Genomic DNA, 19,771 nt, shown 5'->3' with positions numbered 1-19,771 from the left:
CTGTTGCTTTTTGCTTAATATTTTGTTAACTTCTTGAAATCCTCAAAATATAATCTAGACACTGTCTCACACTCAACACTTCCCTTTAACTTTAGGCTTGAGCCTTCATAGCCTTCTTCCTGCTCCTTGAACATGACAACATATTATCATCTTAGGATCATCGAACTTCCTTTTTTGGCTTGGAATACTTTTGTTCTAGATCTTTGCATGGAAGCTTTTCCATACTTCAGATCTTTAGTCCCTACCACCTTATCAGAGAGTCCTTCCACAATCACCCTAGCAAAAAGGACCATCTCATCACTTCCTAAATCAATACCTCATTTGAATTTTTTCAGACATTTATAATATGAGTAACAGAAATTATCTTTCTTATTATTTTATTTATCTATGTATTGTGTACTCCCATCCTAGAATGTAAACTCCTTGAAAATAGTGATTTGTCTGTCTTGTTTACTGCTGTTTCTGGCACCTAAAACAATGACCCATTCATTATTTTGTCTTATTTTTATTTTCAACATGCAGAACAGTGCCTAGCACATAATAGGTGTTAAGCAAATGCATATTAAATACATACTATAAAATTCATGCAAGATATTAAAAAAATTGCTCCCATTATACATTATTGTTTGGGAATTTTATAATATATAAAAGCAGCAGCAACAAAGATAACAACAATGATAATAGCTACTATGCCTTGAAAACTTGTTATGTGACAAGACTTGTGCTAAAAAAATTTTTGTTAAAAATTGCATTTGATCACCAAAACTTATAAGGTAGAGACTATCATTAGTTATTATCAGTTTACAAATGAGGAAAGAGGCTTAGAGAACTTGAGCAGCTCACTCAAGTTCATACAGTTAGTGAAGGGCAGAGAAGAGGTTTGAATCCAATTCTGTATGTGATTCCAAATGCAACAATCCCACCTACTATTCTGTGCTTGCAGCTTCAGAATGAAGCTACTCTGTAGAACTTTAGAATCTTAGTATTGTAAGGATATTAGACTGATCTAATCCCCTGCCACACTCTAGCTGAGTGATTGTTTATCCTCTGAGTTTAAATATGTTTTCCTATAATTTCCACCCATTGGTCTGGTTTCACCCCTTCTTTCCAGTGATATGATTGTTCATAGTAACTCACTTTCTTCTATTGTATATAGGTACTTTTCAATCAGGTGTCTGTAAATGCTGGTGGCATTTGGCTATCTCAATAGACTGTTATAGTTTCAGATCATTCCAGAGATGAGGACTGAGTAAATATTAACAACCCCTGGTGCTTGGTTGGAACTTGAAAGGACTGCATAACATCAACAAGCAAGCTTTTCTCAATCACAATCTAGACCAGATTAGTCTTAAAGTCCAAGGAAGAACCAAAGTTCACCTTAGTGTAGACATTTCTGCTCAGCTCTCCTGGTTACAATTCGCAAGATTCAGGAAAAGAAAATGATGAAGGAGAAAGAGAAAACCATTGCTATTGTGAAGGTTATAGACACTTCAAAGTTAAAACTGGTGAGCAAGTGAATTTTAACATCCTTTCAATGTTTGGAGATAAAACCACCTTAAATACTGAAATTAAATTTTGTAAACTAATATTCAATGAAATAGAAATATAGAAATTGATCTTTGAAGTGTGTAATATATAAAACACTGTATTAATAAGCTCCTTTACTGACAAAATAGTTTTTAGTGCTTAGAATGCAATAAGCTTTTTTTATAGTTTATTTAGTAAAAAAAATATTGTTACAAATAAAATCATATTTTATTGTGACTATTTTATCAAAAAGTGAAAGTTTCACTCATTATTTCTTGTAGTATTTACATTAAATTAATAACTGTTTCTTATTAATTTAGTACTAAATAGATTATATGCATAAAATATGATATAAAAGTATTTATAAGTTACCAATCTTTGTTTTGTATTTTATCTTTTCTACTTGAGTTATAAGCCAGCCAAGGACAAGAGATCACCTACTTCTGCCCAACACATTATTTTTATTCACTCAGAATAAAACAAAAATAATAATAATAACTCACTGGGACTTCTCTGTTCAATATTTGTCATTCAAACTTTATACCTCTACTTTAGCAAATAAACAAATAAAGGTAGAGGGAGATCAATTGTGTGTGTCTTAAAACAAAAAAATCCAGTTTAATACATTTAAATAAATAAATACCTAAAAGGACCGAAAATAATCTTTAAATGCCAGTTTTTCAAGTACGCATACACTGTGTGGTATAAGGTCCTTAACACTGTTCCCTCTTCATGCCAGAAGTTTATTTTTATTTTTCTTTCTTTCCTTTTATTTATTTTTTTGTGTCTACAGTTATTTTATTTTATAGTCTTATGTTCATTTTGACCATTTCAGGTTCACTATGAATGTCTTCACGGAAAAGCAAATTAGAGAATCCAATCAACCTAAATATTTATATTTCAGTTTCCCATAAAACTCATACATAAAATATATGTATATTATATACATTAATATTTATATATAAGTATAGATGTATAGATATCACACATACACATACATATGTGAGGGTACAAGGTTTTTATTTTCTTTTTACTATTTGTATTTAAAAATTTATCTGGAATGAAAGAATAAAGAGATTGAGCAAAATAGGAGAAAAAGAGAGACTGAGAGAGAAACTCACGGACTCATACAACAGTGTGGTGCTTACTGAGGGCAGGGAGATGGAGGAGGATATGGGGGGATAAATGTGACAGACAGAGACTTGACTTGGGGGGGTGAGCACACAACATGGGGTCAGTAGTAAAGAATCCAGCCCTTGTGTTGGGCATGAAGGTTTAAGTCCCTGGTGCCATATTAAAACAATTGTATCATCTTGAGATATTTTTATTTTAGAGTTTTAATTATTTTATATTTAAGATAGGAATTATTATACCTCACAGAGTTGGTATATAGATTACTAGAGATGTTATTAGTTATTGAAAACATTCTTAGCTTAATAGCTGACATAAAATAAGCACTCAAGTATCTATAACAGTATTTATGTTATTATAATGCTTACATTTTATTCTTTTTTTGTGTGTGTGACAGAGACAGAGAGAGAGACAGATAGAGCCAGACAGGAAGAGAAAGAGATGAGAAGCATCAATTTTTTGTTGTAGCACCTTAGTTGTTCATTGATTGCTTTCTCATATGTGCCTTGACTGGGGGGCTACAGCAGACTGAGTAACCCCTTGCTCAAGCCAGCGACCTTGGGTGAGCCTTGCTCAAACCAGATGAGCCTGAGCTTAAGCCCGTGACCTAGGGGTTTCAAACCTGGGTCCTCTGCATCCCAGTCAGACACTCTATCCACTGCAACACGGCCTGGTCAGGAACATTTTATTCTTTAAAATTTTTTCCTATGTATGAACTAATAGATTTCTCATGGCAACATTCTTCCCCCCACCCCTTCCTCCCACTGAAGTCTGAAATCTGTTGTTAGAAGCCATGGTTTATGGCATGTACATGTGATGAAAAGAAACCTTTCAAAACTTGAGAATAGTGGTCAATAATGTTGACTAGGTGATGTAGGTACATTTAATATGATTTTGCAATTAGATAAATGAGATTGAGCTTAATATAAGAGATAAAGGAGAGCTAATTTATATTTTAGATCTCGTATAATAAGGAATCAGAGGAAGTTGTATTTTTTTAAAAAAAACTTGGTCTGAGAAGGGCAGTGGGGCATTAATTGAGGAAAATGAGGGACACTAGATAAAGGGATATAATTTAGGCTTCAAACCCTGAAGGTCTTGAGATATAAAAATAGAGAAGAAAATTTAAACTGATAAATTATGTAAAAGAAAAAAAGTCATAACTGGATGATAGATAAGAGATAGTATATAGAGAAGAAAGAGGCCAAAACAGTCAGAAAACATCTGGAATTTAGATCAGATTACGTACTTATGTTGTTCGTTACTAGGTTTGGCTTGAGAAGAGTAAATGAATATGTCAACATTTGTATAGTTTACTTACATGTTTCTACAGTAATTTTGAACATAGATTATATTTTCTCATATGGAAACACTAATTTTAAACATAGGCAAAGCTATATTTCTCTAGGATTATGGAAAATTATGTTCTCAAAAACTCAGAGTTTTAACATAAATGGGTTTGATTTTATCAGATACATTTTCTGAATCTATCGAGATCACCAGCAATTTCTTTTTCTTTTTTAACATCACAAACGGTATTTATGGGAAACCCCACTTGACTATATATTAGCGAGTCATCTTGTTAAATTTTCTTGGATTCATATTGCTAATAAAATTTTATTTAAATTTATAGGCATGATAGAAAAGGGCCTATAATTTTTCTTTTTCATAATGGTTTAAGTCTCAATGAATTGGGCATATTTTCTCTTGTTTCTATTGTATGTGCAAAATTGCGATAATATTTTTCTTGAAAATGTAACACTTTTGTCCATAAAACCATATGCCCCAAATTTTTTTACGCAATATGTTTAAAATTAATTTAATATCTTCAGTAGTCAAAAGAGTGTACGAACTACACTCCACTAAATATTTTTCAAAAAATTTATGCATGTTGTTTAAGCATTCACAAACATTGGCAAATTATTGTAGTTAATATCTGTTATTACCTTTTCAACTGTGACAAAGATGCAGTGGTAGGATTCAGCCGGTTCGCACCTGTTTGGCGGAACTCATACCTAATTTTTTGTTGAGATTGGCTAACCTGCTGATAAAATGACACTGTAATCAGGGTTCTCTCTAAGGTGGGTGCCTGGGCAGCCGCCCAACGAGGAAATCACACATTTACATTCCTTACTCCTCTTTAGCATTTTACCTGCACAACAACATATTCTAAGTGCCCGCAGTAATGTTCATTCTGTCCATAGGTGAAAAAAATTGCATGTAAGGAAGCCAATCAAGAAGCACTAAGGAAATATCTTAAAGAACAGTTCTATTGTTTATTTGTCAGGAATTATTTAATATTTTTTTATTAATATTTAAAAACTCTTATAACATAATCTAGTAAAATTTTCTAACAGCCCACCGGTTCCACAGTAATGGTGATTTATAAAGTAGGGAAGTAACTTTTCTTTATAAAATTTATAAAACAGAGTTACAGCAAGTTAAAGCATATAATAATAATTACTTATCAAATACCTTATGTTGGATTTTTGCTAAGTTTGTCAGAATAAATCTTTATAAAACAACTTACTATAGTTAAATCTATCTTTTTATTTATACTTTGGTTGCTCCACTACTGCCCACCATGAAAGCTGGAATACCTCTTTTATTGTTCTTATTTAAGTATTAAGCACATAAAATAATAAACTACCTTTTGGTATATTGTTTTTATACTTAAAATGGTCATTAAGGCAAAGATCCAGTTGTTAAATTATTTGAATCCCAGCACTGCAAAGATGTATATAACATTTGCCATTTTATATATTTATATGCACTGCAAAGATGTATATAAGATTTGCCATTTGTGTATATATATATATATATATATATATATATATATATATATATATATATATATATATCATACTTTGAAGTGTGCTGATCATTGGCATTAAGTAGATTCACAATTTAGTACAACCATCACCACTATCTCTTTCCAGTCTTTTCATCATCCTGGACAGAAAGTGCATCTATCTGAACAATAGTTATCTATTTCTCCCAGCCCCTGTAGCTTCTTTCTACTTACTGTCTGTATAAATTTTCCTAATTAGGTATGTTTTCTGAGTGGAATCATATAACATTTGTTTGTTTGTTTTTCTGTATGGCCTATTTCACTTAGCATAATGTTTTAAAGGTTCATTTATCTTGTAGCTTGTATCAGGATTTTATTTCTTTTTAAGGCTTTATACTATTTCATTAAATGTGTATTCACAATACATTTATTTGTTCATCTAATAATGAATATTTACATTGTTTCCACCTCCTTTTGGCAACTGTGAACAATGTGGGTACAAACATCGGTGTGTACATATCTGTTCAGGTCTCTGCTTCTAATTCTGTTTGGTATATACCTAGAGATGAAATTGGAAGTCATATGGTAACACTATGTTGAATGTTTTGAAACACTATGTTGAATGTGGAATCATACTGTTTTCCACAATGACTACATCATTTTACTCTCCCAGTGGCAATGCTCCAGGGTTCCAGTTTCTCCACATCATTACCAACAATTGTTATTTTCTTTTCTTTTGATAAGTCATCTTAATGAGAAATGTGAAATGGTGTCTCATCGTGGTTTCATTTATATTTCCTAATGACTAATGCCATTGAGCATCCTATCATGTGTATATTTGCCCTTTGCATATCTTTCTTTAAGAAATCTCTATTTGAGTCCTTTGCCCCCTTTTTTAAAAAAAAAAATGTTATTCTCATTGAATTGTAGGAAATTATATATTAATAGTTTGAATATTGATCAACTAGAAATATGATTAGTGAACAGTTGCTCTCATTCTATAGGTTGTCTTTTTCACTCTCTAGAAAGGCTTTTCTGATATAGAATGTTGTAAATTTTGATGTCCATTTTAATTATGTTTTGGTTGCCTGTGATTTGGTATCAAATCCAAAAAATAAACACTAAATCCAATCTTATGATTATCTCCTCTTTTTTTTTAAAGGAATTTCATTGTTTTAGCTCTTATCTTAGGTCTTTGAACTATTTTTGAAGTTAATTTTTGTATATTGTGTAAGATAAGGATCTAACTTTGTTCTTTTGCACATGAATATCTAGTTTTTCCAACAACAATTGTTTAAAAGACTGTTCTTTTCCCTTTTTCTAGATTGCTTTTCTAATATTTAATGGCCCTTGAGATTCCATACGTATTGAGTGGTCTTTGCACCTTTGTATATTGAGAGTTGATTTCCAGGCTCTTTATTCAACTTCATTGGTCTATTGAGTGGTAGTCAACCTGGTCCCTACCGCCCACTAGTGGGCATTCCAGCTTTCATGGTGGGCGGTAGCAGAGCAACCAAAGTATAAATAAAAAGATAGATTTAACTATAGTAAGTTGTTTTATAAAGATTTATTCTGACAAACTTAGCAAAAATCGAACATAAGGTACTTGGTAAGTAATTATTATTATATGCTTTAACTTGCTGTAACTCTGCTTTATAAATTTTATAAAAAGGCCCTGGCTGGTTGGCTCAGTGGTAGAGCGTCGGCCTGGCGTGCAGAAGTCCTGGGTTCGATTCCCAGCCAGGGCACACAGGAGAAGTGCCCATCTGTTTCTCCACCCCTCTCTCTCTCCTTCTTCTCTGTCTCTCTCTTCCCCTCCCACAGCCAAGGCTCCATTGGAGCAAAGATGGCCCGGGCGCTGGGGATGGCTCCATGGCCTCTGCCTCAGGTGCTAGAATGGCTCTGGAAGCAGCAGAGCAATGCCTATGATGGGCGGAGCATCGTCCCCTGGTGGGCGTGCCAGGTGGAACCCGGGGAGGGTGCATACGGGAGTCTGCTGACTGCCTCCCCGTTTCCAGCTTCAGAAAAATACAAAAAAAAAAATTATAAAGAAAAGTTACTTCCCTACTTTATAAATCACAATTACTGTGGAACCGGTGGGCGGTTAGAAAATTTTACTACTAACAGAGATATGAAAGTGGGTGGTAGGTATAAAAAGGTTGACTACCCCTGGTCTATATGGCTGTCTATATGCCACAGTGATTTAATTACAGTTGCTATGTTTTAACTATTACAATTTAGAAGCCCAAAGTTTTTAACTTTGTTTTTTTCTAGATTGCTTTTCTATTTAATGGCCCTTGAGATTCCATACGTATTTTAGTATTAATATGGGTTTCTCTATTTTTGCAATAACCGCTGTTAGTATTTTTAATAGAGACTGAATTTAATCTGTATATCACTTTAGGTACTATTGTCATCTTAATGATATTAAGTTTTCTTATCAATTAATATGGGGTATCTTTCCATTTATTTGTTTTCTTTAATTTCTTTTAGCAATAAGTTTTAGTTTTCAGTGTACAAGTCTTTTGCCTTCTTGGGGAAATGTATTACTAAATATTTCATCTTTTTTATAGTATTGTAAATGAAATTGGTTTTTTAATTTTCTTTTTAAATTGTTCATTGTTAGTGTATAAAGATATAACCTACGATTGAATGTTGTTTTTATATCCAGCAATTTTGCTGAATGCATTTATTAGCTTCACTGGCTGTGTGTGAGTGTGCACACATGTGTCTGTTATCTCAGGGTTTTCTAAATATAAGATAATGTGTGAACAAATATCATTTTACTTATTCTTTTCCAATTTGGATAACTTTTGTTTCTTTTTCTTGCCTAATTTCTCTGGCTAGAACTTCCATTTCTATGCTGAATAGAAGTGAAGGCAGGCATCCTTGTCCTTGATCAAAGGAGAGAAAAAAAATCTTTTAAATCTTAACTTGTATTCTAGTTATGTCCTTCTTTCACTTAAAATGCTATTTATTTATTATTTCTTTTTTAAAATCAGTCTTACCAGAAGCATGCCAAGCTTGTTAATTAAAAAAAAAAATCTTTGGCTTATGGATCTACTCAGATTGTCTTTTCCCCACTGATTTATGCTCTTATTTTATTATCTGTTCTACTTTCGCTGAGCTTTTATGTTTGTTTACCTAGCTTGTTGAAGATATTTAATTTATCAAATTCAAACTTTTATTTTTTTTCTCATATTATTTAAGGGTATCTATCTCCTTTAAAGCATGTTTTGGAAAATCCAGAATTTTCTTTATGGATGTTTTAAATACTATCTTTTATTATTTCTAAATTCAAGCATTTATTTATTTTTTTAATACAGCATTTTTCTTTACCCTTGAGATATTTAAAAATTTTCAAATAATTTAGAAATTAGGGATTATAAAAATGTCTTGAAGGTTTCTTTCTGCTAAGTTCATAACCAATATTTGTATATGTCCCATATATATGTAAGAAAATTGCATATTCTCTAATTTTTGTATTTATATCCATAAACTTGTCTATTAGGCCAAGATTTTAGTGTTATTGTTCAAATATTAGGTAACATTGTTTCAGACTGCTTGACTTCTCAAAAATTAGGAGAAATGTTAAAATCTCCCACTATGTTTATTGGTTTATTAATTTCTTCTCGTAATTTAAACCATTTTGTTTCATATATTTTGTGATTACTTTATTAGAGGCATGTAGTCTACAATTGCTATGCTGTTTTGGACAATTTAATTCTTTATCATTATAAAATGAATTTCTCTACCCTGAATCATTTTTTTAAAAATTTGAAAACCTATTTTCTCTGATATTAATAACTACATAAGTTTTTCTGTGATTATCTTTTGCTGGATATTCTTAGTTCCATCCTTTAACTTTTAGCCTCTGTTTGTCCTGTACGTAGGTGCATGTGCTGCAAGCTAGATGTATATTCATACTGTGTTCTTAAACAGACTGTCAACTTTTTAGCTGAGGAATTGGACCTGTTAACATTGATTATTATTATTGATGAAATATTACCTGTTTCATCTTTATTATTTGTTTCCTATATTTTAATATTTCTTCTTAGTACATTTTTTCTGCTATTTTTCTTGCTGCTTCACTTCAATCATAATGATATTATATAGACTGATGTATATAGTTATATATTTCATGTTATCTTTGACCTTGATTCTTCTCATCTTTTTTTAGACCATTGTATCAAGATAGTTGATCATTTTATTTCATATTTTTGAAACATATCCTTTCAATATCTTCTATTTTAGTACTTCTTCCAACATTTTTTAACATTAATACTTTGGATAAACATTCTTAAGTATTTTTATGATTCTAAGAATATTTTTATCATGGCTTAATATGTGAATGACATTTGAGCTAGATATAAACCTTTAAGTTGTTTATCAACTTTTAAAAAGGACAGATTAAAATTTTCTTTAATCTTATTTTGCTTTTGAAAAATCTTATGTTAATCAGATTCTTGTTGCTTTGGACATAGTCTTCTCTTTTTCTATTTAGGATTTTAGATTTTTTTTTTTTATCATTGTGTATTCTTAAAGTTTAACATAATATGGTGGGAGTAGATTTTCCCTATCTTCTTCTTCTTCTTCATCCTCTTCTCCTTCTTCTTCTTCTTCTTCTTCTTCTTCTTCTTCTTCTTCTTCTCCTTCTCCTTCTTCTTCTTCTTCTTATTATTATTATTAGTATTATTATCATTCTTAAGCCCTTTGATTTTTGAATCAAAATAAAATAAAAAATAAAATTGAAAAAAATATGTTAGGTCTTTATTTAATGTTAATTCTCAGAAATATATCTCTATTATTTCTTAAAATATTTTTCCTTCCAATTTTATTTTTCTCCCTCAGAGACTGCTAATATCTGTATTTTAGTTATAATAATTATATCTTGTGTACTGATTTTATTTATTTGTATATATTCTAGTTCTTATTCCATCTCTTCATCTTTCTGAGAGGATTTGCATCTGGTTTTGCAGTTTACTAACATTTTATTCTTTTCTCAGTATATATCCATTATGCTATCTTTTTATTTTTATAGATTTATTTTTTAAGTATTATATTTTCATACGTTTTATTTCTCTTGATCATTTAAAAACAAATTATGTTTAATTGTTTTATTTCATATTATAAATTTTAACAAATATCTTTATTTCTTTAAGAATATCAGTGTCCATTTTAAGTAGTGGATCTCATGTGATCTTTTATTTATTTTTATTTATTTATTTATTTATTTATTTCAGAGACAGAGAGAGAGTCAGAGAGAGGGATAGATAGAAACAGACAGGAATCAAGACAGATGAAAAGCATTAATCATTAGTTTTTTGTTGTAACACCTTAGTTGTTCATTGATTGCTTTCTCATATATGCCTTGATGGGGGGGGGGGCTACAGCAGAGCGAGTGACTCCTTGTTCAAACCAGCGACCTTGGGCTCAAGCTGGTGAGCCTTGCTTAAACCAGATGAGCCCACGCTCAAGCTGGCGACCTGAGGGTCTTGAACCTGGGTCCTCCGCATCCCAGTCAGATGCTAACCACTGCACCACCACCTGGTTAGGCTATTTTTATTTTTGATGTTATTTCTAACATGTTTATTCACTCCATTTTGTTTTACTTTTGATGTAGTCATTTTACTCAAATGTTTTGATGTTTTGACTTGTGATCTCATTTTCTTTGACGAAAATTGGCTACTTTGAACCTAGGTATATGTGAGAAGATCAGATCCTCATTGTTTTTAATGTACATGATCACAGTAGTGAAAATATGAATAATATCTATGGTGGAGAATCTTAGACAACAGGAACCACTATCAATTACTTTTTACTTCAAAACAAAATCTTAGATGATGACTTTGGTTTTTTTTAATAGTAAGAAGTATTGTCTTGAAGAACATGCTCTCCATTGTTGTTGAAAATATTTTATAATAAATTCTTTATTATATGTCTTTAAAGGTTGTGAGTTTGTTCTTAATTATAGTATGTTTTTCTACTGTCATGTCAAAGGTTTTGCTTTTCTAAAAAAAAGCAATTTGGTTTTTTAACCAGAATAATAAATATTTCTTCATAAAATATCTATCCATTTGCTAACTAATTTATAAAATAAAACACACCTTATTACATTAGTGAATTACCCCTTTGAGAAAACTAGCTATAATTTTGTTTTCTAAGCCCTTTCAAATGTATATGTAATCTCTAAATTTTCACTAACAGTGTATGTACTCTTACATCTTTTAATGGAGAAAGGCACTTTAGATTTTACAGTGTATTATTATACTTTGAAATTGAAACAAATTGTCTAATGATATTCAAAAAATAATTAGCTTTTTATATGAAATAGAGTAGTATATACAGTATAATTGTGCTTTTACTACCTAAATTAGACGATAACCAAGATCAGTAGAAGATGTAATGTAACTATGATTAAGCAGGATTAGATTCATTATCAGAATGCCAGACTCATTTCTCAGGCAAAATATTGAGTATTTTTTGACCAGGTAATATGGACCCAGCAAAACACTATATTAGAAATCTATCATTTAATTGCTGCAGTGTATATGTAGTATGGCTCTTTTCTTCTTAAATATTTCTGCAATTTGCCATAGCTACATTGAAATCTACCTGAATTCAAGCTTTTCAGAGCAAGTGCCCTTTACCTAGTTCTTTTTTCCTTCCTTCCCCTCATACTCTATCTTTTTTTCTGGCCCCACTATTATATTTTTCCAAGGCATAGTAGAAATACTCAATTTAGGATGGTGACACCTCAGTTTACAGCCAACTTAGGGTTTTCAAAGAAGGTCTTGGAAAATGTTTAGTTTTACAAATATGACTAAAAGGCTCATGTGCTATGGAAATATCTGTGGTTAAAATTTCTTCTTGATTGTATTGTTCTGATCATAACACTCATCATCTATATGATCAACTTTGTATTTTTCAGATGAGAAAATTGAGAAGGAAGAAATTCCTTACTTAAGTAGTTCCTTTCCAAGTGCCATGAATTGGAAATACATTTTATAATAATGAGTTTATGTAAAATAAAGATAGTCTTAATAGAATAAATAATAAACAGAACTAATGCTTGAAAATATACATCAGAATACCATATGTAGTCTATAATGTCTCTATCAACATATACATGCATTTATAGATTAGCCTGATTTCCACTGTATTTTTAAAATTTTTCCCTGAGAAATATACAATATTTATCATATATATAATTTTATAATTTAATGGATTATTATTCAGAAATTAATTTTGATCTTTAGGTGTCCTTGTTTCACATTTACTTCATCTAATTTTATAAGTATCAAAAATTTCCCGTTTGAGTTTTAGTTTTACAAAAATTGAAATAAGGAGTTAGTCTCCATAATAATCTGCTATAAGTTTGTTTCATTATTTGTATTTCTGGTCTCTAAAGAAAAACTTACTACTTAATCAGTTCCTGGATTATTGCCCAGAAATGAAATAAGGATACTTAGAATGAAAATATTTCAGAAGTTCAAGGTCATAAATTTTAAATGTAGCTTGCTCTGGAATAATTAATATTAACTTAAATTATGAATATTATTTAAAGTTAATTTTCTTGAGAGATTAAATCAATAATCACATTTTAAATAATTGGTACAGTTTTGAATTTTCTATAAAATATCTTAGCTTTCTGAAAAATTGTTCCCAACTTTAAGAATTGCAGTGTTGCTATATTTAGATGTACCCTATATCTACTAGAGGCAAAAGCAGTTTGACTATTTTTTGTTATCAGCTGAAATATTTGTAATAACATAGAACGTTAAGTGTACAATGAGGAAAAGTATGCCTTCCAGGGAGGAAAGAAAGTTTCTCACTTAATGAACATTTTTTGACTGTGATTTGCTAGTAACACCGATACATTAAAAAGCCTTCCAAAATATATGATATGCAATGAACTTTCCAGCTTTGCTAATATGTACATTGACTTTTTTCCAAATGATATTTTTAATCTTATTCACTTATAAGCAGATAATGTGCTAGATCACAGTTTTTATAACTTCTTAAATATTAGTCAGAATTTTCCTTCATGAGTGTTTTTTTCCTTAAGTACAAATAATTTTTTCAACATTTCCACAAGTATCCTATAGTGACTTAAAAAAAAATCAGTGCAGACTCACCCATATTTAAAATTAAAATATATATTATAAATTATGTGGCAAATTTAAAATATACAACTAAATATATCAATGTCCACAGAAGGTTTAATTTATCTTTATTTTTCCTTTCTCTTTTTAAGTTATCTGGCAATATTTTGGATGCGTATAGTGCTGAGCAGGGAATTTCATCGGTTAATATGGGCCTTACAAATGCTTCCTGCCCAAGGAGTCTATCAATGAAAAGAGAAATTACAGGTAATGCTGCTTTTTCCCTTTTTCAACCAACTGCATAAGAAATGAATGATATATATTACCAAGCTAAATAAAAATTGTTAATATTATCAAAATAGTTAATATGGGAGACATTTAGAGAGTATAGCTTATAGTTCAACTGAATTGATTCATTATTTTAGGAATTGAGAAAATATATATGGTACAAATTCTCTCTCTCTCTCTGTACATATGTGACAGCTTGACTAAGTTCTTTATGAAACATAGGTTCATTTTGATATTAAATAGATACCATTTATTAACATGGTTGCAAAATAATAGAGTAACAGATTAGGAAAAAATAGTCCTTTTTGTAAGTAGAATGTGATATAAAGCAATTAGATATTCCCTTTTTGCTTGTTTTACAAATTTCATGATAGACTTACATTTCACTTTTTCAAGTGATTAAAACCCCCTCAGTTTTCAGTAGTATATTTCAAAATTGTTACAACTCAAAGGTATTATATGGGTACTATTAATATCCCTCAGTTTAGAGGTGAGAAAATCCAGGGTCAGAGGAATTATTTTCGTGAAGTCATAGAGCTAAGTAGAGAAAGAGATGAAACAAGAAAGGATGTCTTGACTTATAAACCCAGTGTTAGCTCCTCCATAAGAATAAAACAAAATTCAGTTACAATTTCTGTAACATCATTTTATGTTAGAGGCCAAACATTGTCCTTTTAATAATTTTTACACAGTTAATGTTAACCTTTTTAGAAAATGTATTATGTCCATTCTAGAAGCCTAATCAATAACTCACAAATATTTATGCATTCAAATAATTTAGATTAAAATTAATGAATATAGTTTGAAATGAACAAATGTAAATAAATATATTCCTATATTACCTATTTTTAAAACTAGAATAATTCAAAGAACATTGTATTATTTATCTATTGCTGTATAACAAATTACCCTGAAGTTTAACAGTTTGAAATAATAAATACTTACTATCTCATATAATCTCTATGGGTCAAAAATCCAAGGGTGATAATTAGATAATTGGTTCTAACCAGAGTATCTCATAAGGCTATAGTCAAGATGTTTGCTGGAAATAGAAACGTTTGACACTTGATGGGCTGGAGGATGTGTTCCAAGTCGGTTCACTCACCAGTCTTACAAGTTAGTGCTGCTGTTAGCAAGTGACCTTGGTATTTTACCGTGTGAACTTCCAAAAGGACTGCCTATGTATCAGCATGACATGACAACTTGTGATCCAAAACACACAAAACTGATAGCTGAAAATATCTTTTATGACCCAGTCTTGGAAGCCACAGCTGTCATTTCCACAGTATTCTATTGGTTTCACAGGTGAACCCTATTCAATATGAGAGGAAATTACCAAGTGTATGAATGTTACAGATGAGAATCATTGTGGGCCATGTTGAAGGTTATCATAGATGCTTACAACCACATAGTGTATAAAGTGTCATTCACTGGAAGTGTGGAATTGTTTGATAGTAATATCTGAGAAATGTTCTTATTTCCAACTCCTAGAATGTAGAAATCATAATTATTTATGAAAATGTAGGTTGTAGAAATTTAAGTTCAAATAATAGTGAATAATCTTAAAGTTCTGAAAATAATAATAATGATTGAGCAGTTTAATATTTGCTGTGCACGCTACCTCTCTTAATCATTATAATATTGTACCAATTTTACAGATGAAGAGCCTGAAACATGGAGAATTTAGCTGATAGATTACATGCTATTAAATGAAAGCCAGAACACAAATCCAGGTTTTATTACTCAAAGCCTAAAGGGTTTGCCATTACCTTTTACTAAAGAGTACTGTGCTTCAAATTTCTAAATACTTGCATGAAAATATTATACCATTTGGAGAGAGTAACATTGTATTTTCACTGAGCATTCTTGAGTTATGTTGATAGAAAGGGTATAAAGTAGAACTAAGAATTGTTTTAATTGTATTCTTTTTTATCAGAAACTGATACTCGAGTTTTGGCAAAAGAAAGACAAAAAAAGGACAACCACAACCTCAGTGAGTATATTTTCATTTTTTTTCCCAAACAAAAGTAATGCAAAAAGAAATGCATGAAGGTTAAACTGTGTGGTCATTCATTTTCACGGCATAAGTGTTTTCAGGTCAGAAGACCACATTTAATAGTTGAGCTATTAGGGGAATTTAAACCATGTGAACTCTAAGAAACGCCACACACTTTTATGAAGTGAAACATCTCAAATTCTCTCCTTGATCAGTCTCTCTCAGGAAGGCTGTGTGTGATGGAGATGAGTATACTTAGTTGCATTTGAACTCTGCTGTGGCTCATTGACTCAAAGGCAGTGGTAGGATTTAGCTGATTTGCACTGGCTCGACAGTTTGCCAAACTCAACAATTTCTTGTTGAGTTTGGCAAACCAGTTGTTAAAATGGCACTTATAATCAGGGCTCTCTGTAAGGTGGGTGCCTGTGCAACTGCCCAATCTGGAAATTACACATTTACATTCCTTACTCTTTTTTTGATGTTCATCTGTGCAACAGCATATTCTAAGCACCAATAGTCACCTTTATTCCGTCCATAGTTGAAAAAAAATTGCAAGTGAGGACACCAATCAAGAAACAATATGGAAATAGCTTAAAGAACAGTTTTATTGTTTTTTCGTCAGGTATTGTTTAATAATATTTCATTAATATTTTAAAACTCTTCTTATAATGTAATCTAGTTTCATGTACCTCTTATTGTTCTTAGTTAAGTATTAAATGCATGAAATAATAAACAACCTTTCAGTATACCAGTTTTTTATACTTAAAATTGTCAATATAGCAGAGAAACGGTTATTAGTTTATTTGAATCCTACCACTGCTCAAAGGTTTAAATAGTGACTTTAGAAAGTGTACACCATTTAAATAGCAAGAAACGTAACTCCAGGTTTGTATTTCTGTCAACTGACTTTTTTCCTCCCAATGATAAGTTATCTGAAAGGTATTGCTTATGTTAGATTGCTGAAGTCTATCTCTGCAAAAAAAAAAAAAAAAAGTCTGTGATGCCTTCTTAGTGGTCAAATTTAATCTGATAACAGGTCACGTGGGATGAAGAAATACAAAGGAAGCTGTTACCAGCAATGTTGAGTTTGATAGTGTTTGGTCGTGCCTCAAGTGCTTAACTATCTCAAGTGAGCTTGGCTAATTGAGTGTGAAGCCTTTTTGTTCTGGGAGCCAAATCAAAAAATTTAAAAGGAATAAAATTAAATAAAAATAGGTAAAAATGTTAACACTAAACCAAACCAGGAATTTCCTTAAACGTGATTAGCTAAAATTGATTTTACATGCACCTGTGAAACCTGCATCTTTTTGCTCATATGCACCAGCCTACGTCACAGAGTAATCACAGTTGGCTGACTATGTGACCCTGAGGACAGAGCTGGCACAGGTTATAACAGTCCTTAGGGGAATTGTGGAAAGGGACATGATATGATTCTATTTGCCTTTAGTGGTAGAGCAGATAAGCTTTAGCCCAGATTATGAGACAAGTAGAACATGAGTAGGAAAAGCTAATTATTCATAGAAGGAAGTAATACTTTGAGGAACTATGAGATTCTCTCTTAGTTGTAGCCTGCATATTATTACTCTTCTTGCTTCTTTCTTTCCCTTCTATGTCTGCAGATTAAACAACAGGTCATTTATATAAAATAAAATAGGCGCAGGTGTGTCCATTATTGAAGTGTGTTCTAATCTGGATTCCCTTACTTTTTGCTTTTTGGAGATATCAAAGTTAAAAAATAATAATATCACATTTAAATGTGATGAATCTAAGGCAACACTTAAAATTTGTGAAGCTTGTGGCAAGAAGATAGATGAAATCCCATTTACCAGATGTCTAAATATGTGCTAGAAAATGCTAAACTAAGTAAAAGTATGTTTTATCTTTTTTAAGGACTGGAAGGCCAGGTCCAGTCCTTAATTTAGAATTCTCAGATCCTCAGAGTTCTGAGTGGGAATGTCATGGGACAATGATAGCCTAACTTACTCATCTCTGCGGCCCATATTCCATTCTATGTTGCCAGTGCACCTCATCCAGTAAATGCAAGCTCCATACATGTCTCTGCAAACAACTGCCTCTTGTCTACATCTCGGGCCTAGGGATGAGCACACTGGTGTTTTGTTCTCCATCAGGAAGGTAGACCTGGGAAAGGTCCTGATCAGTCTGTGGAGGTGGGCTCAGAGTATTTGGGAGAATATTTTTCATGCAAAGTACCCAACATATAGTTTAGAAGGGGTTCACTTTGCTTTGTGTCTGCCTTGCTCAGTGGGCATGGGTGTGATAAGAGGCAATAGTAGTTCATCTTAAGTATGGAGTCTGCAATGAGTCCACTGTTCCCTGGGTCTAACGGCAAGAATGATTATGTCAAAAACTTTGGGAAGGGTAAAACCACACATGGCATGAAATATCAGTAATTTTTTTAATTGACTCCTTTAAAAATAATTAACACAGAGTGTGAAAATTCTCATTATAATTAGCCATTAAACATGTATCAAACACAATCTAAGAAGAGTGGAATAGAAACTTCTGATATTTTACTTAAGGTGTATTTTAATAATAGATATTGAAGAAATATAATATGACTAAAATAATCCCCTATTTTGAAATAAAATTGTGAACATCCTTCATAGCTGTTCTTAATTTTATATGATATTTAAAAGTCTGTCTATAATATAGAAGTATGTGTGAACATAGAATTATTAATAAATTCTTATTGTGATATATACATATATACTTCTGTTAGTTTTACCTTTGTTTATTTTCTTTTCAATTTTTTTTAATGCAGTGTCATTTTCTGAATCCCTTAACAGGAAAAATAGGATTGATAAAGAGGGAAAATAAACTTTCTCAAGAATGAGTTATATTCTAATTTCAGATGAATTTCAATGTATTATTCCTGAAGGTCAAATTCATTCATAGTAAATTGCTTTGTACAGTAGTTTCACCAAGACAATGGGTAGTCTTTGATGACTTTTCTTGTTTCTGGTAGTGGATCTTAATTCTCACAAATGCATTATTTAAGGATTTTTCAATATTTTTGATATATGATTTTCTTTTTCTTCATGATCTTTTTCTTTCTTCAATTGCCTAGGAAGCTTTAAAAATCATATCTTTTAAAATATATATATATATATATATACTCATATGTTATGATTCTTGATACACTAGACTATAAAACTACTCTGTATTCTATGACTGCTTTCAGAGACAATAGAGGAAATTCTACTTATTTGTATATTGAATGTTTATGGAACATGTTTTTTGTGCACTAAATGTTCATAAGCAGTAAATTTATGAAAATGTAGAATAAGAACCTTTATCAGTAGTTCTGAAAGTGTGGGCCCTAGACAAACAGCATCAGCATTGTGGACAAGTCCTGCTGGGGGTGAGGACGACGGAGACGGAAAGACCCGACTCCGGGGACCAGGTTCAGTGACGTAGATCCACTTTATTCAGGAAGTAAGCTAGCTTATATACACAGGTCCAGCCTATAGGGTGTTACAGCGTGTCCTTCATAGCCAATGGCTGAAAAGATCAGGGAGCTGCGTGGTTGGCGCTAAGTCACTTCCTTATAGTGGGCGAGCTTCCTTCCTGGGTATGCCCAGGAGGCTTCTGGGAGCTGGAGTATTCTCACAGCATTGTATCAGCCACAGCTGCTAGGAATGTGCTCTGCACTCCACCCACACAACATCACTTGGAAGCTTGTCATAAATGCAAATTCTTGAGTTGAACCTAGATATACTAAAATCAGAATCTTTACATGTGGGGTACAAATCTACTTTAACAGTCATTCCAGGTATACATGATGCACACCTAAGTTCAAAAATCACTGCTCTATAGATTATCAAAAAATTTTAAATTAAAAAATATACTTTAGTCTAATTGACATAACTTGATAGGTTGATTGATTGATTAGGTGAGAGGAAGGAAATAGTG

The 19,771-nt window shown here is 31.6% G+C and overlaps 1 protein-coding gene across 3 annotated transcripts in view; it reads left to right on the top strand.

The window, feature by feature from the left end:
* Positions 1–19,771, top strand: part of TFEC (transcription factor EC) — a 79,402-nt gene that overhangs the window by 47,872 nt on the left and 11,759 nt on the right. For 2 of the 3 annotated variants that reach the window (XM_066366143.1, XM_066366142.1), the window contains exons 4-5: positions 13,707–13,821; positions 15,779–15,835. In XM_066366143.1, coding sequence (XP_066222240.1) covers positions 13,707–13,821; positions 15,779–15,835 — 172 coding nt within the window. Of the gene's footprint in view, positions 1–1,425; positions 1,506–13,706; positions 13,822–15,778; positions 15,836–19,771 lie in introns of those variants that run through there. The other variant, XM_066366144.1, reaches the window with a different exon arrangement.

Source organism: Saccopteryx leptura, chromosome 2, assembly GCF_036850995.1.
Source record: "Saccopteryx leptura isolate mSacLep1 chromosome 2, mSacLep1_pri_phased_curated, whole genome shotgun sequence".
Taxonomy (NCBI): domain Eukaryota; kingdom Metazoa; phylum Chordata; class Mammalia; order Chiroptera; family Emballonuridae; genus Saccopteryx; species Saccopteryx leptura.
Note: the sequence above shows the minus strand (reverse complement) of the source record. Positions and strands in the feature narration are given on the sequence as shown.